This window comes from Salmo trutta, chromosome 8 (assembly GCF_901001165.1).
Source record: "Salmo trutta chromosome 8, fSalTru1.1, whole genome shotgun sequence".
In the NCBI taxonomy this organism is placed as follows: Eukaryota; Metazoa; Chordata; class Actinopteri; order Salmoniformes; family Salmonidae; genus Salmo; species Salmo trutta.
Window position 1 is genome coordinate 12,493,145 of NC_042964.1, and position 22,702 is coordinate 12,515,846.

The window sequence follows — 22,702 nt, forward strand, 5'->3', positions numbered from 1 at the left end:
ACACTACAGAGTAAACACTACTGTACAGAGTAAACACTACAGAGTAAACACTACAGAGTAGACACTACTGTACAGAATCGACACTACTGTACAGAGTAGACACTACAGAGTAAACACTACAGTACAGAATCGACACTACAGAGTAGACACTACTGTACAGAGTAGACACTACTGTACAAAGTAGACACCACAGTACAGAGTAGACACTACAGAGTAGACACTACAGTACAGAGTAGACACTACAGTACAGAGTAGACACTACAGAGTAGACACTACTGTACAGAGTAGACACCACAGTACAGAGTAGACACTACTGTACAAAGTAGACACTACAGTACAGAGTAGACACTACAAAGTAAACACTACAGTACAGAGTAAACACTACAGTACAGAGTAGACACTACAGAGTAGACACTACAGTACAGAGTAGACATTACAGTACAGAGTAGACACTACAGAGTAAACACTACAGTACAGAGTAAACACTACAGTACAGAGTAGACACTACAGAGTAGACACTACAGTACAGAGTAGACATTACAGTACAGAGTAGACACTACAGAGTAAACACTACAGTACAGAGTAAACACTACAGTACAGAGTAAACACTACAGTACAGAGTAGACACTACAGAGTAGACACTACAGTACAGAGTAGACATTACAGTACAGAGTACACACTACAGAGTAAACACTACTGTACAGAGTAAACACTACAGAGTAGACACTACAGATTAGACACTACAGCGTACACACTACTGTACAGCGTACACACTACAGAGTAGACACTACTGTACAGAGTAGACACTACAGAGTAAACACTACAGTACAGAGTAGACACTACAGTACAGAGTAGACTACAGTACAGAGTAGACACTACAGAGTAGACACTACTGTACAGAGTAGACACTACTGTACAGAGTAGACACTACTGTACACAATGGCGTGCATTCGGCTTTCAGCAGCTTTCGAACAGACAGGCAGACAGACAGCCCGCCCCAACCACACAAACTAACAAACAGTGCTCAGTCACGACTCTGGCTCTGGTCAGACGCCTCTGCAGTAGGTCTTTCACAGAGCAGAGCGGGCTGGGCAGCTAGACTCACTCCCCTCCCCTCCTCTCTTTTCCATGTGGGCGTGTGTGACTGAGTGGCCTGCCTTGCAGCCACAGCTTTAACCTCTTGATCAGTGACTGAACGCTGGTCAGCTCTGTCTGTGTAGAGTAAAGCCTGGCCAAAGCTGATTCTTTGACAGTATTGACTGGTAAATGTGATAAATTCAGGTAGCTTAAACTGTGTGGATCAAACTGTTCTGAAGGGTCAATCTTCCACAATGCAGACTATTTATTTATTTTTATTTAACCTTTATTTAACTAGCCAAGTCAGTTAAGAACAAATTCTTATTTACAATGACGGCCTACCCCGGCCAAACTGGGCCAATTGTGCGCCGCCCTATGGGACTCCCAATCACGGCCGGATGTGATGCAGCAAACCTTTTATGAAATGACAGAAAACAAACAAAAAATGGTGTTGAGTTAGTTACATTTGGGTCGTTTTGTCTAGACCTGACAGCCCTTTTTAAATGAACATAACAAAATACAATCTCGTCCAATGAAGATATGGTAATAACATTATGAACTGTAAGTACCGCCTATACAAATGTGCATAGTCAAGCATGTGGAGTGTAGACCTCAACACATCTATACATGGGGGGGGGGTAATTTTCAGCCAGGCGGTCTATAATTAACATGAGTGAATGCGTGTAAATAAAACAAGAGGTCCTGACTCACTAGGTGGAGTGTCTAGCTGAAGTCACTAGTCTTGTCCAGGGGTTCCCCAAACTTTCTCACTCAGGGCCCACTTACCAGCATTGGGGAACATCCCACTGGTCTAGTCCACCTACCAGGAACAGTATGAAAACAGAAAATGTTCTTCCTGGGCTGTAGTTTCACTGCAGAATTCCATAAGTTAGCCAGCTAGCATTGGTAAACACTCATGTAGCTAGAACTCTTTGTTTTGTGGTTAATGAAGAAAGCTTCTAAAGTTGAATAAGGGTTATTGAGACTATTGAGTCACGTTGCCATGACTACTTTAATACCTCTTTGTATGACCAGGAAATGTGAATAATTGCTGTGTCAATACTATCAATTGCTTTCTATCAAAAAAACTAACAAAAGAATTGAGGATTCAAATTTATATGGATATTGTGTAATATATCTGACTCAATCGAAACTCATCCGGTACATACTAATGCATTTCCTAAATTACTATGGTATACAGACAACCAAGTCCTAGCAGAGGAATATTCCCCTTCGTCTAAGGACCTTCGAAGGGCTCTTATTTCATAATGGAAATGCGAATGTGACCTCGGGTGAAATAAAACACATACACTAGTAAAACATCCCAGCTAGAGCCTAAGGGCCTGGCACTGCCTCAGAAACCGCTGGCAACCCCAGGACCGTGTAGAGCGTGACGCCATCTAGGAATGCTCTGGTGCCAAAACCAGGCCTTAACGACGCGCCAAACACTACCCTCTCCTTTACCTCCTCCAGGTGGGAAGCACACTAAACAAGGAACCTCACATCTGGCCCTCTTTCTCCCATGAATTTAAAGGAAGTGAAACAAATAAAATGTTGAAATGTTGCTTCAATGCTAACACTTTCCCTCCCTACAGTCGGAAGAAACCAGTAAGGGGTCTCCTTACATAATCCTCTAGGGGGTTTTCGATCTCTTCAGGTCCTAGGGCCTTACTAGCAGACATTTTTGTCTCAGCCCAACACTTTTCCAACCTGCTTCACACTACTTGCTTCCCACTACCTGCTTCACACTACTTGAGGGCTTGAGGATTGATATATGGCAAGAGTATGAGAGGTTGTATACTCCCTTCTGTGTTTAACATTCCACAGCCGTGGTGACATGGTTCTGGAAGCCTGGAACATTGCTCTCTGACGTCGAGCTTTCCCTTTCTCCGCTAATCCTCTGTTTACAGGCATGGTACAACTGTCTTTTCACATGCCCCTCGCATTATATACTAATGGGAATGGAGGCCTTTCAGAGCAGACCCGTGTGTGTGCGTATTAGTACAGTGTGTGCGTATGAGTGAGCGAGTTAGTGTATGTGTGTGAGAGGCGCTGAAGCATGCCGCCTACGCTGCAGGAACTCGTCCCATCCGTCAGGGGCTGCGGCCCAGGTAGAAAGAAAGCACCGTCTAGCGTAGTGGTATGTTGTCAGCACATAACCCATTTCAGAAACAGTGAGTATTGCTAACACTGCAGCGTTAAGAGTTAGCCTAGAGGTAGACCTTGGCTTGCAGCACCAGATGGACTGGAATCCCCCATTCCGCTTGCAACCAAAATAGTATTGTTTGAGTTTTTTGGTCTGTGGGTACTCTTGCTGCCAAAGCAAACTGACATGATGCCAACTGACGAGTCATGTTCTACTAGGCCTCAGGGCATATTAGATGTTCCCTGAAAATGAAAAAAAGGAGGCGTGTCTTATGTGTTGAGAGGGAAGTCCATAGAACACTTCAGATACCTCAGCTGGTATTGTGCCATGCATTCTCAGGGCTTGCTCACTCAAGCTCATCTCTGGGGGGAAGGGGTGAAACCCTCCCGTCCGCATGTTAACACATAACACCAACACAAATTAGCACACAACATTAGGTGGCATTGAAGAGGCTTGTTGTGTGCATACCGTGTGCATACCGTCCAGTGTGTACACGCTGAGGTACAGTCTGAGATAGTCTGAGTCATCCAGATAAGGCAGAGGGGATGCAACCTTGACGTTTTCATGTGGACTCGCACAGATATTTACAGTATGTGTGTTTGTGAGAGAGAGAGAGTGTGTATTAATCTGCCAGCCTTAATATTGCATATAGATTGTGGATTCTATCAATGTAATTGTCTAAAACATTGTAAATCATTTGTAAATATACAGTACCAGTCAAATGTTTGGACACACCTACTCATTCAAGGGTTTTTCTTTAGTTTCTACATTGTTGAATAATAGTGAAGACCTCAAAAATATGAAATAACACATATGGAATCATGAAGTAACCAAAAAGTGTTAAACAAATCAAAATATATTTGAGATTCTTCAAAGTAGCCACCCTTTGCCATGATGACAGCTTTGCTCACTCTTGGCATTCTCTCAACCAGCTTCATGAGGTAGTCACCTGGAAATCATTTCAATTAACAGGTGTGCCTTGTTAAAAGTTCATTTGTGGAATTTCTTTCCTTAATGTGTTTGAGCCAATCAGTTGTGTTATGACATGGTAGGGGTGGTATACAGAAGATAGCCCTATTTGGTAAAAGACCAAGTCTGTATTATGGCAAGAACAGCTCAAATAAGCAAAGAGAAACAACAGTCCATCATTACTTTAAGACATGAAGGTCAGTCAATCTGGAAAATGTCAAGAACTTTGAAAGTTTCTTCAAGTGCAGTCGCAAAAACTATCAAGCACTATGATAAAACTAGCTCTCACGAGGACCACCACAGGAAAGGAAGACCCAGAGTTACCTCTGCTGCAGAGGATAAGCTCATTAGAGTTACCAGCCTCAGAAATTGCAAACCAAATAAATGCTTCACAGAGATTAACAGACATCTCAACATCAACTTTTGAGAGGAGACTTCATGGTCTTCATGGTCGAATTTCTGCAAAGAAACCACTACTAAGGACACCAATAAGTAGAAGAGACTTGCTTGGGCCAAGAAACCCAAGCAAACCGGTGGAAATCTGTACTTTGGTCTGATGAGTCCAAATTTGAGATTTTTGGTTCCAACTGCGGTGTCTTTGTGAGATGCAGAGTAGGTGAAAGGATGATCTCCACATCTGTGGTTCCCACCGTGAAGCACGAAGGAGGAGGTGTGATGGTGTGGGGATGCTTTGCTGGTGACACTGTCAGTAATTTATTTAGAATTCAAAGCACACAACCAGCATGGCTACCACAGCATTCTGCAGCGATACGCTGCACATCTGGTTTGCGCTTAGTGGGACTAAGTGCCCACTAAGCGCCCCAACACACCTCCAGGCTGTGTAAGGGCTATTTGACCAAGAAGGCGAGTGATGGAGTCCTGCGTCAGTTGACCTGGCCTCCACAATCACCCGACCTCAATCCAATTGAGATGGTTTGGGATAAGTTGGACTGCAGAGTGAAGGAAAAGAAGCAAACAAGTGCTCAGCATATGTGGGAACTCCTTCAAGACTGTTGGAAAAGAGAATGCCAAGAGTGTGCGACGCTGTCGTCAAGGCAAAGGGTGGCTACTTTGAAGAATCTCAAATATAAAATATAATTTAAATTTTTTTGTATCACTTTGGTTACTACATGCCATATGTATTATTTCATAGTTTTGCTGTCTTCACTATTATTCTACAATGTAGAAAATGGTAAAATAAAGTAAAACTCTGGAATGAGTAGGTGTGTCCAAATTTGACTGGTACTGTATATATTATTTTTAATATATATTTTTATATATCTTTTCCTTCTTTAAAATTTCCCCTAACCCTACCACCCCTCCCCTAATTTGAGTAAACTAATGGACAACAATACTTAGGCTTCTACTTCCAGTTTATACATACTATATACATTTTATGGACAGTATATTTTACATTAGTTATATTTTGTTTGTTTTTTAGTCCCAGCCTTCAGCTACCCTCCCATCGATCTCTGAAGACCATCCAGTTTTGATTTCTAGCTGCCATATAGGTTTTCCATTGTGATGTTTCACAGAAGTTCTGAACCTTTCTATTCTCATAGTTTCTACAGATTGGAAATGAAAAGAAAATGTTTTGCTAAGAGTATTATTATATTATTGATTGATTGGCTATGACTTTTCAAATCACCCAGCAGTGCTATTTGCAGAGTTAGGTCCAAGTAAATGTTGCAATTGTTCATCCATTCCTGAACCTGTGACCAAAAACAAGCTACACATGGGCCGTACCAAAACAAGTGATCTAATGATTTTGTTTCTTCCCATCAAATCAGCAGAGCTGGGATGGTTGTATCCCCCATATGTGACCGACAGGCTCGATTTGGTCATATGTAGCAAAATTTGAAATTGTGTTTTTATATTGGATAAACCTAGGGGCTCATAGCTGGACTATGGTATATCATACACTATAATTGAGGAACAATGGGAAAGTAATTATGCTTTGAAAGTTGATAAACTTGTAACCCCACTTTTGCAAAAATGGCTCTTGAATGTTTTGGTACCTACTGGAGAGCTCTCCGTTGTCTAAACCCATTCAGTATCATTCACACCCTCTTAAGCCTTAACCCCACCAATCTCGATAAGGATTCACATGCGAGGCCATGTGCTAAACAAACAGAGTGAGTACGGTTGTGTACTAAACAACCAAAGATTTTAAGACTAAAGGCTGGTTTATACTATGTCTATTGACATGTCTGTAGACAGTTGTCGCAGTGACATCATTCTTCAAATATAAAATGTGTCTTTGTCGTTATGAAAAAGTATAAATACAAAACGACAGGCTGCATGACATCAGCAGCCTGATGGTCCAAAATAGCATAACTGGTGTATTTTAACACCAATAAAACCATCCGTTTAAAAATGTATTTAGTATTTGTCAATCTATTAAACCAGGTAACTAAAACCAACTTTCTAAACAATGTTTTGGTTCATTTCTAGCTTGTTAGCTAGCTAATCAGTTCAAATAATGACCCTATCATATAGCTGATAAGGTCTTAACTTTTAGACAATTTTTATTAATTATTACAGCAAAATAAACTCACAACAAGGTCATTATTTACAAGTTAGTAGCTTACAGAAAATAGCTTACGGTTGAGAGTGTGATGAAATGAAAGCAGGGCATTCTACCGGAGAATTTTACAACTTGGAGACTGTCTCGTTGGCCTAACGTTATATCCTAATTTGACTTCGGTTCAGGTCATGTTGTTCTTCACATTAGCGGCTCTGGTAAACACACACTATATCAAATAATGCACAGGATACAGAAGGTGCAAACGGTACAGTGAAATGTTTACTTGCATAGTGGAGTTTTTTGCTTAGACATGTAGCTGAACAATGAACCATAATCCCAACTCATAACGTTACTACCCTGCATGAATCTGCAGGTAGCTAAAGCTAACCAACTAGCTAGGTTCAATGTTACCAAGCTAACATTAGGCTATAAGGTACGAATAATATTACTACACAGATCATACACGTAACATTAGCTAGCGAGCCAGCCACGTTCGCCAGCTAGCTAACAGTACACTTTACCTTGCAATGAAAATGACTTTATGACCAAATTAGAAACGTATAATATCTGAAAATGTAGCTAGCTAGACTCTCTTACCCGTATACATGGATGAACGCTTCTCCCTCTCTGTCACGGATGCCATGGTTGCCCTTAGTTTGAAGATGTAATCCGGAGACAGTTGTTTTATACAACAGCCTTCTATGTGTTCTCTTTTCGACTCCCTCTGCATATTTGCAATCAAACGCCAGAATTTTCTCTCCTTAGCTATCATACTCTGCTTCCACCGGGCATTCCACTGATTTCAAAACTCGGTCCTCCAGAAAGTGGAGAGCATTAGCAACACTTTTGCAGTTATTCGTGATATCCTTCCAAAAAAGCTGCGTTAGAAAGGATTACCTACACATACTGAGCAGCTCATGTTATAGACAGAAACAAACTCCTCTCTCAGCATGTCCCGCCCATCCATTATCAATCATGGCTAGTGGGAAAGTTCCTGTTTTTTTCCGTGGCTAAACCAACTAGGCTCGTAATTTAACAATTTTATTTGTATTTACAGATGGCATACAAGTTTGTTATTAAGGCACATGAAAGTTTGCATGTTCCAGAAGGCATTTCTACCAAAAACGCATTTTGATAAAAAAATTAATGTTTACGTTCAAATGCCTCTCCTGTAAAGTAGTGACGCGCGACCTATGCCTAGTTTCCTGAAATGATTCACATATATATATATATATATATATATCACATTCTATTGGTTGTAAGAATTTTGTATCATCATTTTTATTTAAAAACTGTGCCTTGAATCTGGAGTCATTTTATGTATCAGTTAATTTTTGTATTTTATGTAACTAGATAAGTCAGTTAAGAACAAATTCTTATTTACAATGATGGCCTACCAAAAGGCCTCCTGCAGGGACGGGGGCCTGGGATTAAAAATAAAAAATAATTAAATAAAAATATAGGGCAAAACACATCACACATCACGACAAGAGACAACACAATGCATAAAGAGAAACCTAAGACAACATGATGTCCAGGCTGCAACACATGACATCACAGCATGGTAGCAACACAACATGGCAGCAGCACAACATGGTAGCAGCACAAAACAGGGTACAAACATTATTGGGCACAGACAACAGCACAAAGGGCAAGAATGTAGAGTCAACAATACATCAAGCAAAGTAGCCACAACTGTCAGTAAGGGTGTCCATGATTGAGTCTTTGAATGAAGAGATAAAACTGTCCAGTTTGTAGTTGCAGCTCGTTCCAGTCGCTAGCTGCTGCAAAGTGAAAAGACGAGCGACCCAGGGATGTGTGTGCTTTGGGGACCTTTAACAGAATGTGACTGGCAGAACGGGTGCTGTATGTGGAGGATGAGGGCTGCAGTAGATATCTCAGATAGGGGGGAGTGAGGCATAAGAGGATTTTATAAATAAGCATCAACCAGTGGGTCTTGTGACGGGTATACAGAGATGACCAGTTTACAGAGGAGTGTACAGTGCAGTGATGTGTCCTATAAGGAGCATTGGTGGCAAATCTGATGGCCGAATGGCAAAGAACATCTAGCCGCTCAAGAGCATAAACTATAAACTATGTGCCATGGAATCGGTACATTGAAAGTCTTATAGCTTCATATATATATATCCACTAGTTCCAATATAGCCATAATATTTGTAATTTCCTTAAGTGCATGAGGATGAATTCCTTTACGGTCCATTGAGGTACTTAAACCCGTATTATAATCTCCCACCATAAAAATGGAGTCATGTATTGCCTGTAAACTCGATAAATTATTATATATATTTTCAAATAAGCGTGGATCATCATTATTTGGACCATATAGAATAATGTGCCAAATCTGTTTATCTGTTCATTAAAAGGATCGACCTTCCTTGCAGATCTGTTTGAACAGTTTGCACATTCGGATTAAAATGATTGTTAATTAAAATCACTCCTTTTGAGTTTCTTTGTCCATGGGAGAAATATATTTCACCCACCCTCCAGTCCTTTTCCCATACAACTTAATCTAAAGGTATAGAATGAATTTTCTAATACAATAGATGTTATTTCCTTCTCTTTAAGCCAGGTAAAGACCCGAAGCCACTCCTGCATTGTCTTGGCTGTGTGCTTAGGGTCATTGTCCAGTCAGATCCTGAGCGCTCTGGAGTAGATTTTCATCAAGGATGTCTCTGTACTTTGCTACGTTCATCTTTCCCTCAATTCTGACTAGTCTCCTATTCCCTGCCGCGGAAAAACATCCCCACAGCATGATGCTGCCACCACCATGCTTCACCGTGGGGATGGTGCCAGGTTTCCTCCAGATTTGACGCTTGGAATTCAGGCCAAAGTGTTCAATCTTGGTTTCATCAGACCAGAGAACCTTGTTTCTCATGGTCTGAGTCCTTTAGGCAAACTCCAAGCGGGCTGTTATATGCCTTTTACTGAGGACTGGCTTCTGTCTGGCCCCTCTACCGTAAAGGCCTGATTGGTGGAGCGCTGCAGAGATGGTTGTCCGTCTGGAAGGTTCTCCCATCTCCACAGAGGAACTCTGTCAGAGTGACCATCAGGTTCTTGGTCACCTTCCTGACCAAGGCCCTTCTCCCCCGACTGCTCAGTTTGACCGGGTGGCCAGCTCTAGGAAGTATCTTGGTGGTTCCAAACTTCCATTTAAGGATGATGGGTGCCACTGTGTTCTTGGGTACCTTCAATGCTGCAGAAATGTTTGGTACCCTTCCCCAGATCTGTGCCTCTACAAAATCCTGTCTCGGAGCTCTAAAGAAAATTCCTTCACCCACATGGCTTGGTTTTTGCTCTGACATGCACTGCCAACGGTGGGACCTTATATAGACAAGTGTGTGCCTTTCCAAATCATGTCAAATCAATTGAATTTACCACAGGTAGACTCCAATCAAGTTGTAGAAACATCTCAAGGATGATCAATGGAAACAAGATGCACCTTAGCTCAATTTTGAGTCTCATACCAAAGGGTCTGAATACTTATGTAAATACATTATTTCTGTTTTAAATGTTTAACACATTTGCATAATGTTGTAAAGGACAGTTTGTGCAAAATAGTTCTGTGAAAAAACAGTGTGGCCAGCTCAAACGCTGACTGTTAATCGAAACTGGACATTCTACATAAGTGTTCTAATCACACAGGTTTGAGCGTACGCTACATGGACCACTGTAGAATGATCACACCTGTGTGTTGGTACGTGTCAAAGGGTTAAAGCCGGCAAGTCTTTTGCCCAGGCTTTTAACCATTAGGGGGGCTTGCTTGAAACCCTCCCGGCTCCAATAAGGCTTCCGTCCATTGGGTTAGCCTCTGACCTCCCACCTGCGTGTGCGTGCCCGCTGTGTAGTTACACTTGTGGTAGACATCCCATTGATTGCTCTAGAGGGGGATCTTATGACGTTCAACTGTCTCTGTTCCAAACGGACTGCTGCTGTTAGCCAAAGAAAGAGCGCATGACACCCTGCCAGCCACGGTAACAGGAGACATTAAAACGCACATATCAAAAGAGGACAGCAACTTTTACCACATCAAGCGTAGTGCCTACAGTACAAGGAAAGGGAGATAACTGCTCTTGGGTATGACAAGCAAGGCAAGCAAAGTGAGCATAAAAGTAGGGCTTTCACAATATCACTGATTCCGTGGAGTTTAGCGGTAGGATCGAGTTATCGATAAAAGTATAAATATCATCAGCAAGAAAAGCTCAGTGATAAATCTGTGTTTAAGAACACAGTCATGTTGTCACAGAAGACTGGTTGAGAGGTAGGAATGTCAGAGACAACTTTGCAGGACTCTATCTAGATCTACACCGCTGGAGTGTAATGTTTTAACAACAAAAAAATGTCTTAACCCCAACACCTAAATTGTTAAGTTGTATAAACTTGCATATTACAATGAATGTAAGTTGTCTTTTTAAGTTGAAACAACATGTGTATTTTGTCTCCTTGGTTCTATTTGTATTGGTGTAGCCATGTATGGCATTCCTTAATGTGGAGTTTGACTGAGTTTACTTTATCAGCTCAGGAACAAGGAAAAGTCTTGTGAGGTAAGGTGGCACCCATGACCTTCACATTATGAGGCGAACACATGGCCTGGTGCCTTCCTTCAAAATTTGAATCACCCGGCACGAGTTGCCAAGACAATCAAGACCCCCTGCCCTATGTTTTTAAGAATGACTGAATAACAGGTGGCCTCGTATAAACAAATGCATGTGATCAATTGAAATTCAAAAGCCATGGACTCGTACGGTGGGGGTGGGGGGTGGAGTATCCGTTAAACTACAAGCTTAGCTAGCGACAATCGAAAATGCTAGCTAGTTGAACAGTTTTGTTTTGGGATGCTGTTTTCAAATCTACGCTTGTTTGGCCTGAATTAGCAAGAGCACAGGCTAATGCATAGAGTCAGATTACATCCCTTGAGCAGATCTGCCTTTACACCTTTATATGGAGCTTAATCTGGCCAAATCAACCACTGTGCTGTGTTCTAAATCCAAAACAGAGACTGATTCTTCTGTAATCTTACACACCATAGGCATTCTGGCCGGGATTCTATCCACATGCCAAAGGGACACCATGAGGACTAAGGGACACACTGGTAGGCGCCTTTGACTTCTTTAGTCGTTATTTTGAGACACTCAAGTCTCGTGTAGGGCATACATCCATGATGAATTGAACAAATGTCGAGCAATAATTAAGCTTGAAATTGACTTGATTTTGACTCTGATTCAAATGACAAAGTAAAGAGAGAACAGGTTCTGTAGCCAGTTTAATGAATACAATCTGTCAGCATATACCGTCTTCCATCTCAATTTGTTCAGCAGGCTCCTCTGTCCTTCAAACCACTCAGTAAATGTTGACTCTCTCTCATGCGTTTACCCTCTCTTTTCATTGGGGTTAGACTTAAAAGAAAAACACTAAAGTGTTCCAATCAATGACTGAGGGCGGACAATGGTGTACAGCAGCCAATGACAAGTAGCGAGCAGGAAATATGTGTCATCCAAGAAGCTATGGCAACAAGCAGCTCTTCGGACCAAAACAGAGATTTTTACTTTTTACAGGTGAAACCGTGGTTCATTTCAGGAAGCAGTGCAGCTCTGTCAACAAAAACAGTCTCTGGGTCTGCAGACACTGACAAGAGAGTGAGAGAGAGCCCACATGGTTAATTCTTTGTGAGTAATAACAACACGTTCGCTTGCAAACAGGCCTGCTCCGGGCCATAACGCTGTCTTTATGCCCATGAATAGCTCACTAACTGTGGCTGGCTGCTTTGCACCCTCAAGGCTTGTAGGCCCCAAATCCACAGCTCGACGAAAATGAGCTCCGCTTGTCTGACCTTTATTTCCCATGGTGCACCATTCCCCAAATCATACTGCAAGAGAGTATAGTGCGTTGAGAAGGGCAGACATAGATCGAGCAAAAGGGTGCATGTGGGTTAGACTTTGAGAGAAAGGATTTGCAGGGCCGTAGAAATTGGAATGTATGTGTGTGTGTGTGTGTGTGTGTGTGTGTGTGTGTGTGTGTGTGTGTGTGTGTGTGCATGCGTTTGTGCGTGCATGTTTAAGAGACAGAAATATTAAAACGCAACACGTAAAGTGTTCATCCCAAGTTTCATGAGCTGAAATAAAAGATCCCAGAACTTTTCAATTTGCACAAAAAGCTTATTTCTCTAACTTTTTTGGCACAATTTTGTTTACATCCCTGTTAGTGAGCATCCTCCATCCACCTGATAGGTGTGGCATATCAAGAAGCTGATTAAACAGCATGATCATTACACAGGTGCACCTTGTGCTGAGGGACAATAAAAGGCCACTCGAAAATGTGCAGTTTTGTCACACAACACAATGTCACAATGGCATGCTGACTGCAGGAATGTCCACCAGAGCTGTTGACAGATAATTTAATGTTAATTTCTCTACCATAAGCCGCCTCCGTAATTTTTGAGAATTTGGCATTACGTCCAAGCAGCCTGCAGACCACGTGTAACCATGCCAGCCTAGGACCTCCACATCTGGCTTCTTCACCTGCGGGATGGTCTGAGACGAGCCACCCGGACAGCTGTGGGTTTGCACAAACAAAGAATTTCTGCACAAACTGTCAGAAACCATCTCATCTGCGTGCTCATCGTCCTCATCAGTGTCTTGACCTGACTGCAGTTCGAACCAACTTCAGTGGGAAGTGGCTCACCTTTGATGGGCACTGGCATGCTGGAAAAGTGTGCTCTTCACAGATGAAACCCGGTTTCAACTGTACTGGGCGGATGGCAGACTTCGTGTGAGCGAGCGGAGTGCCCCATGGTGGTGGTGGGGTTATGGTATGGGCAGGCATAAGCCACGGACAACAAACACAATTGCATTTTATAGATGGCAACTTCAATGCACAGAGAAACCGCACAAGATCCTGAGGCCCATTTTTGTGCCATTCATTCACAGCCACCACCTCATTTTTCAGCATGATAATGCACGGCCCCATGTCGCAAGGATCTGTACACAATTCCTGGAAGCTGAAAATGTCCCAGTTCTTCCATGGCCTGCATACTCACCAGACATGTCACCCATTGAGAATGTTGGGGATGTTCTGGATCGACGTGTACAACAGCTTGTTCCAGTTCCTGCCAATACCCAGCAACTTTGCACACAATTGAAGAGGAGTGGGACAACATTCCACCGGCCACAATCAACAGCCTGATCAACTCTATGCGAAGGAGATGAGTCGCACTGCATGAGGCAAATCGTGGTCACACCAGATACTGACTGGTTTTCTGATCTACGTCCCTACCTTTTTCTTAAGGTATCTGTGACCAACAGATGCATATCTGTATTCCCAGTCATGTGAAATCCATAGATTAGGGCCTAATGAATGTATTTCAATTGACTGATTTCTTTATATGAACTGTAACTCAGTAAAATCTTTGAAATTGTTGCATTTATTTTTGTTCAGTGTATTTAGTTTGTGTGAAAATAAAAGACAGTCCTTACAACAAGCTGATAATAAAAAGAGACAAGGATGGACATACTTTTCCAAAAATAATATTCATAGACGTTCTCTCACCTTGATGCTCACAAAGATTAAGGAGACAATTATGGCAGCAGAAAAATACTTCACTTCAGAACTCTTAAGATTCCACAGGTCGCTGTCTCTCGCTGATACAAGGACGTCCACAAGAGTTCCGTTCGACAAGAACTCCCAAAAGCTTTTTCCTTGGCTAGTTTCTTAACTTGAGGGGCCATGGAACGCACATAAACAAAACTCAGTGGAACTGGAAGGAAGTTGCAATTTTTCTCCACTACTACGAAACCCACTCAAACACAAACTTTCTGGCTCTCTCACAACCTGGGTTGTTTTTATTAGCCACGACACTGGAAAATGTACTGAAACAGAAAGGGAATACCAGGACTTGTCCAATAAGAAACACTAATTCAAATTTTCCGTTTCATAATGTTTTCATAAATGTGCACTGACATTTCAGTTTGGTTGGCATGGTTTCTGTCCAATCCATATACACTGAACAAAAATATAAAACGCAACATTTAAAGTGATGGTCCCATGTTTCATGAGCTGAAATAAAAGATTACAGAAATTCTCGATATGCACAAAAAGTTTATTTAGCTAAAATTAAGCACAAATGTGTTTACATCCCTGTTAGTGAGCATTTCTCCTTTGCCAAGATAATCCATCTGCCTGACAGGTGTGGCATATCAAGAAGCTGATTAAACAGCATGATCATTATGTGCTTCTACATCTGCATTGCTTGCTGTTTGGGGTTTTAGGCTGTGTTTCTGTATAGCACTTTGTGACATCTGCTGATGTAAAAAAGGGTTTATAAATACATTTGATTGATTGATTGATTGATTGACAGGTGCACCTGGTGCTGGGGAAAATAAAAGGCCACTAAAAATGTGCAGTTTTGTCACACAACACAATGCCGCAGACGTCTCAAGTTGAGGGAGCGTGCAATTAGCATGCTGACTGCAGGAATGTCCACCAGAACTGTTGCCAGAGAATTGAATGTTCATAAACCGCCTCTCCAACGTTGTTTTAAAGGACTTGGCTGTATGTCCAACCGGTCTCACAACTGCAGACCACGTGTAACCATGCCAGACCAGGACCTCCACATCCGGCTTCTTCACCTGTGGGATCGCCTAAAGGGATGCTGAGGTGTATTTCTGTTTGTAATAAAGCCCTTTTGTGGGGAAAAAACTCATTATGATTGACAGTTCATATAAGGAAACGAGTCAATTGAAATAAATTCATTAGGCCCTAATCTATGGATTTCACATGACTGGGCAAGGGCGCAGCCATGGGTGGGCATAGGCCCACCCACTGGGAAGCCACCCATGGCTGCGCCGTCATGTGAAACCCATAGATTAGGGCCTAATGAATTTATTTCAATTGACTAATTTCCTTATATGAACTGTAACTCTGTAAAATCTTTGAAATTGTTGCATGTTGCATTTATATATTACATTATCAGCTGACAATCCATGTATAATACCATTATGTTCTCTGCGGCTGCCGTTATCAGTCACAAATGGTGCTCTTCATCCCGTCTATCCCAATTATCCCATCTAGTGCTGCTGTTATCACTCTGACATAGGAATAGTAAGGATAAGGACATCTGGACATCTTTGCAAAACACTAATAATAATAATAAGCTATTTCTCAGCTGAAACCTTCAGACTGTACATTGGGAGGGGGAAAAAAATAGGCTACAACCTATTTGAAAACCATATTACAGGGGTGTCAAACTCATTCCGTGGAGGGCCTAGTGTCTGCTGGTTTTAGGTTTTTTGTTTCAATTAAGACCTAAACAACCAGGTGAGCGGAGTTCCTTACTAGTCAGTGTTCCTCGGTGTCCACATCACTATGGAATTAACATGGTCCACACATCAACACAGTCGTGAAGAGGGCACGACAGTTGTGAAGAGAGCATGAGCCCCCAGATCCTCAAAAAGTTCTACAGCTGCACCATTGAGAGCATATTGATTGGCTGCATCACCGCTTGGTATGGCAACTGCAAGGCACCCGACCGCAAGGCGCTACAGAGGGTTGGGAGCAATGTTCCCTCTAAGCTGCAAGCGCACACCTCCTCCAGGACTGCCACGCAGAAGAAATGCCAGGCCGCACAGAGACGTGAGAGATTGAACTTCAGAATTCGCCCCATTACTTTGCACTCTATAGTTCAACATTTTTTATGTGATGGAATCAGCCCCCTTTCAATGCAACAAACCAAAACAAATCTAACTTTGCAAGACTGATTCTGTGATTTTGTTGAAGGCAGAGCCGGAGCGCAACGAAGAACATTTCTATTGGGTAGCCCACGTGTGGTCTTTCAATCACCCATGAGTGAATGCGTTTTACAAATCAGAGCGCAGAGCCGCTCGTGTGCACATTTGTTTATATTTTTTGCTAGTTAGCGAGTTATTAGCCCAGTTATAGATAAATATAGGTCAGCAATGGGGAGTTACTGCTTCCTACAAGAGCACAAAACGCGTAGGCTACATCTCAAGCTGTCTTTGAAAAGCCAGTCAGGTAAAAAGCTACATTTAAGGGGCAGTGTTATATTTTGAGAAAGGCTTGAATATGCAAATAAGCTAATAGACAGAGGCATATATTGTAATAATAATTTAAAAATAATGAATTCATGTCAAGTCCTTCATAATGTAAAATTGTTTTTAAAAGTCTCATGCAATGTAGGTCTGCATTGAAAACCACATATAGGCTACTGTAGGCAATATCGTAGAAATCAAAAGATATGTCCAGGTGAAAATATTATGGGATTTGCTCCATTGGTTTCGTTGGTAGGCCTACGGTACATTATGCTGAAATAGCCACAATAGCCTATTGGCTACTGTCTAAACCTGTAAGGGTGCAGCCTGTAAACGCGTGCTGGAAGTTGCACAACATTCTCACAACAATCAAGTTTCCGCTCACAAGATCAAAGATTTGCTCAGTGCCCCCAAAAATTAGAGGGAACATTGGTGGTGAGTACGAGCTCCCTGCCATCCAGGACCTTTATACCAGGCGGTGCCAGAGGAAGGAAAAACATTTTTTCTAAAATTCCAGCCACCCATAGACTGTTCTCTCTGCTAACACACGGCAAGCTGTACCAGTGCACCAAGTCTGGAACCAACAGGACACTGAACAGCTTCTAAACCCCAAGCCATTAGACTGCTAAACAAGCTAAATAGCTAATCAAATGGCTACCTGGTGCTGCTACTGTCTATTATCTATCCTGTTGCCTAGTCACTTTAACCCTACCTATATGTACATACTGTAGCTACAGTGAGGGATAAAAGTATTTGATCCCCTGCTGATTTTGTACGTTTGCCCACTGACAAAGAAATGATCAGTCTATAATTTGAATGGTAGGTTTATTTGAACAGTGAGAGACAAAATAACAACAAAAAAATCCAGAAAAACGCATGTCAAAAATGTTATAAATTGATTTGCATTTTAATGAGGGAAATAAGTATTTGTCCCCTCCAACATATCAGATATGCCTTAATTTACTTATCCAAATGACACCTGGTGATTATCCTATTAACCACTTTTAAAGATAAACCAATTCAAATGTGTGTATGGAGAGACCCTGTAGGTCGTGCACACACACACACACACACACACACACACACACACACACACACACACACAACCCCCCACACACAGCAACCTGAAAGCAGGTGAAGGTCGGGACTCTGGGCAGGTGATTACATAAAGCTGGAGTGAAGTATGTGGCGTTACTTAAAATGTTCTGCTCTAAAAAATGACTCATCTGTCTAGCTGGGATCAGTGGCCCTGGTGGTGGACCCCCACACGTCTTAAACACGGGACACAGGCCTCTACGAAAAAGTCAACCGTCAGATACTATCGATCCAAGTCAAAGGAAAGGCCCCTGCAAGCAGGGGAGTGCTGCAGCACATGCTCCGCTATGGGGCTTTCCTTCCCAGCTGGAGTCAAATAAAATACACAACAACTGATATTCACTATTTACTTCGTATTAATATGGTCGCCATCTTGCCATGCATGATATTGAGGCGGTAGCAGCAGTTATGTAGCTATCTAGATCAGAGGAGGTTGGTGGCACCATAATTGGGGAGGACGGGCTCGTGGTAATGGCTGGAGTGGAATAGGTGGAATGGCATCAAATACGTCAAACACATGGTTTGACACCATTCCATTGGCTCCATTCCAGACATTATTATGAGCCGTCCTCCCCTCAGCAGCCTCCACTGGTCTAGATCTATAGCTCTTCCACAAACTGAATATAGTTACTCGTCTTATAAAGACAAACCTGGATATTTAGTGAAACTGAAACAGTCATCTGCCTCGTCATCAGTTCTATACAGGATTTGTTTTCAAAGCAGGTGGAAATGAGTGATGCACGTTGTATTGAAGGTGAGAAACAGCCCGTAGGGTGAACTGGGAGGATTGGCAACAGATGACTTCCCGACATTTTGCCTCCAGATATTTGGAGGGATGCTTTGTACACAATACAGGCATGATGTTGACACAGAGCTAAAATAATAACTACTCTGAGTCTGATATCATAAAAGCTGTTGGAGGATTTAAAAAAAAAAAAACAGAATGAAAAATTCTGAAAAATCGAAACTCTTATTTCCATTTTATAGACATTTGTGCGTGCATGGTAGCGTTCAACAACCTAACAGCATCATCAATATCACCGTTTGTCGTCAAGTTCAAAATCCTATGATTTTCAGGACATTCATTGTGACTCCGTCTGATGTGGGTTGTGAGTCGTCTAACATTAGAAATTCATGAGCTAATGGGATGTGGAGTACAATTGGACTTCCACGATTCTCAATTTCTCACTGAATCCATTTGGACCATGTAATCATTTTCCCATTACTGTGCTTTAACCCATTATGTTGATACATAGGACGCATCCCAAATGGCACCCTATATTCCCTACATGGTGCATTACTTTTGAACCGAGCCCTACGGTTCATGGTCAAAAGTAGTACACTATGAAGCGGATAGGATGCAATTTTGGAGTGAACAATAGGGACAGTCTCTTGAAAATGTTTAACAAAAGCACCCAAGACCTTACCAGTCACCCATACAGGTCTCAACCTTATTCTCAAAGACCTGAACCGCAGCCGTAGGCATTACTCTGAATGAATGTGGATAATGAGCTAACATATGCACGTTGATCATGGTACGCTTACATGAAGACTGTGCGATCAGTAGCGTGAGCAGGAGAGAGACATACAGAGTTCCCCAACGTCACATTGCAAGCAACTATTGAGAACAGAATTCTATATTCACTTTGGTATGAAAACAAAATCCAGACAGGCGCATATACAGAGTCAGGGCTTTCCTGTGTCATATACAGAGTCAGGGCTTTCCTGTGTCATGTCCTCTGGTCATAGTTGAATTATTCATCTCTTTACAATGTAGCATCAGTCATTATTGATTATAGAACAATGTCCGATTTGTTTTTAATTGAGATGTTATGAAGAGAATAGATATGTATATGTGGTTGCTGATATTGTTATTGGCAAATCATTTCACCTGCATATCAACATTTAGACTCCATTTATGATCCTAATCTGAATGCATAGGCTGAGGTTGTACGATCAGTCTATTGTTATAACACTGTTTCGGAGCTAGTTAACACAGCCACAAAGTCATAAACCCTGCCTATTTCTACAATTGATCTTCTTAAAATCTGATTTGAAACAAAACCTTAACCACACTGCTAACCTTATGCCTAAGGCTTAGGGGGGTATGCACTTTTACGATATAGCCAATTTGGATTATTATCTAGTGGTTACCATGGAACCATGTGGTCACAGAAGAATAAAGTTATTTTCTTGTTTTAGAGCACACCTATAGGCCTACTAGTAGAATATTGTGAGCATCAAGTTTAGTAGAATGCAGTTTGAGTACATACCAGCTACTAACACAAAAAACAGGAAAACTGTTCTTAAAGGATTCCTGTGTAAAGGACCATGAGGTAGAATACATAGTCCTTCACTGAGTAACTACAGAGAGCTGGTGTGTCAAATAAATGCAATGACATACCAAACATATGCTGTCATTGCAAAAGGCTACGGGAGTATCTTTGATGGCTAAAATGTCAACATGTGCAACTGAGATGTCATATGTCAAGGGATGAGTGTCCAACAGTCGCCTTTATAGTACAATGAAGATTCTGATGCACTATTTACACCATGTGTGTAGAGTATAAAGACGAACCTAACTCCATTTTTAAATCAATAGTGATTTAATGTATAATAAAATAAAGGAAATTAGTCCTGATAGTCCAAGCCCCCCATGAGATTTCTAGCCCCCTTTGGCTACAGCGCCATGGGGGCAGACATCAAACATGCGGGCTAGACAAGAACAGACATGTTTATTACTAGAATAAAACACACCGCGTCACACTATTATGTATGTGTCCCTAATGAAACCAAAATATGGGGACAAGTCTAACTTTAACCATGGCGTAATAGTTCTGCAATAGCCTACATGCTTCGTACATGTGCGTTTATTTTGCAAAAGTGAATACAGAAGAATTGTGTGGGGCTACAAAATAAATGTATTTTATGGCAATACAATAATATCTATATATTTTGAAACATTGTATGTGCAGATGATAAACAACAGGACCACATCCAACAAGCACGTCGCGAGACATGGACATTGATTCAAACCTTGAATGCCTACAACTATTGGAATAACACCCTTACTTCCTACTTTTGCTGATTAGCTAGCCGGTGCCATATCTCACGGCTAACACCCTTTTTCTCCATAACCAGCTTTCCAATTGAGCAGACCATTAGGGCGCAATACGACTAGGATTGCAATGTGTTGAGGGAGACACATTCGTCTATGGCAGCAGTGTCACTTCATTACCCCCCCCCCCCTAAAAAAGCAACACAAGAACAGTTTATGATCAAACGTAATTAATTTGACACTTACATTTTACTACCCTGTCCGTCGTAGATAACTTCGGATCATCATTCGGCTTGTTTTCGGACATTTCCAGGGTGTTAACGTTATATATTCAAATATATTTGAACTGTGCCTGAAAAAGAGCCGATGCTGTCCTTGCCCAACAACTGAACTCTATCCAAATGGGAGATCTCAGTGATCTCACTTGCTCCTATCACTCGCCAAAGATACTTGCAACAAGGTTACAAATTTCACCACCCCTAAACTGTAGGTCCGTGTGATTTCTGTATCAAGTTCTTTCTCCCAGCGCTGTGCGCGCGCAACCTAGCCTGCAGTTGGTAAGATACGCCCCCTCGTATATTTGCTCTTCTATTGGTGCCAGAGACCTATTCCCCTTCACGGGCACTTTTAAAGCTTAGATGACATTCGTAAGTATCAACAATATGAATATTAGGCTATACTTGCAGTGCTGTGTGTTGCAACAAATCAGTTCCCTCTCCTGTATCTTGCAACATTGCAACATCAATCGTGTGTGTGTGAAGCGTTGGCCTGCAACTCCATGGTTGTGCGCTGGATCCTGCCATTTCTGCTTCTTCAAAGACAGCATCTAAACTTCACTCAATCTCTCTCGAAGGGTTTAGAGTTGTCATCATGCAACATGCCATGCAATTTAGATAGCCAAATATTCACTGTTTTGAGTGAGCACCACGAGGCTAGAGAGTAGGTGCATTCGATTCCACTCCCCTGGCACACAGGGTGGGTGCAGAGCTATATTATGGCTCTGGGTGGTTGGAATCAAGTAGAACATCTATTCTCTAGTTTCGTGGTGGTGCAAGTATTCAGCCTAACCGCTTTGTGAACGATATAAGGGGGGTTGTAAAGGGAAGGTTATAGACAGTCCACCTTTTAGGATTTATAAGTAGGCTAGTTTAGACAGTTATATTTGGTTATTACAGCGCCACCATGTGGACATTTAGAGACATTCTAATAGAGAATATACTAACCCCAACCAGCCTACAGCTTGGTGACTGTGAGGTTCAATCCCAAATCGACCCCTAGGCTGCTGCTATTCTTCTTATTGGCGATGGCACCATCTAATGTGCATCCCGTCATCTAGTGTGCGGGATGGAAACAGGATCTCCTGAAAACGGAACTAACAAAAAACTACCAAACTACCTCCCAAAAATGTACTTAACTAAATCAAACAACTTTTCTGTTAAAAAAATGAAATAGATATGATCCCTACAGACCCTATCTTTGCCCTATGCACTTCTGGAAATCTGGAAGCATTTAACATTTTAGTCATTTAGCAGACGCTCTTATCCAGAGCGACTTATAGTAGTGAATGCATACATTACATTTCTTTTTTTTTTTGTACTGGCCCCCCGTGGGAATCGAACCCACAACCCTGGCGTTGCACACACCATGCTGGCATTGCAAACACCATGCTCTACCAACTGAGCCACAGTGAAGACTATTTAACAGTGTATACCAATTCCTTATACCAATCTAATGATCTCCACAAGTGTATAGCAGACAATTTGCGGTCA

General features: G+C 41.9%; 1 protein-coding gene across 7 annotated transcripts in view; it reads right to left on the bottom strand.

Annotated features, from left to right (window-relative positions):
* Window positions 1-21,427, bottom strand: part of LOC115198233 (serine/threonine-protein phosphatase 2B catalytic subunit alpha isoform) — a 130,489-nt gene extending 109,062 nt beyond the window's left edge. For 3 of the 7 annotated variants that reach the window (XM_029760018.1, XM_029760020.1, XM_029760017.1), the window contains exon 1: window positions 21,180-21,427. In XM_029760018.1, the coding sequence (XP_029615878.1) occupies window positions 21,180-21,240 (61 nt within the window). In that variant the 5' untranslated portion in view covers window positions 21,241-21,427. The remainder of the gene's footprint in view (window positions 1-21,179) is intronic. The other 4 variants (XM_029760021.1, XM_029760019.1, XM_029760022.1 and 1 more) reach the window with 2 other exon arrangements.
* Between the last annotated feature and the right edge of the window lie 1,275 nt (window positions 21,428-22,702).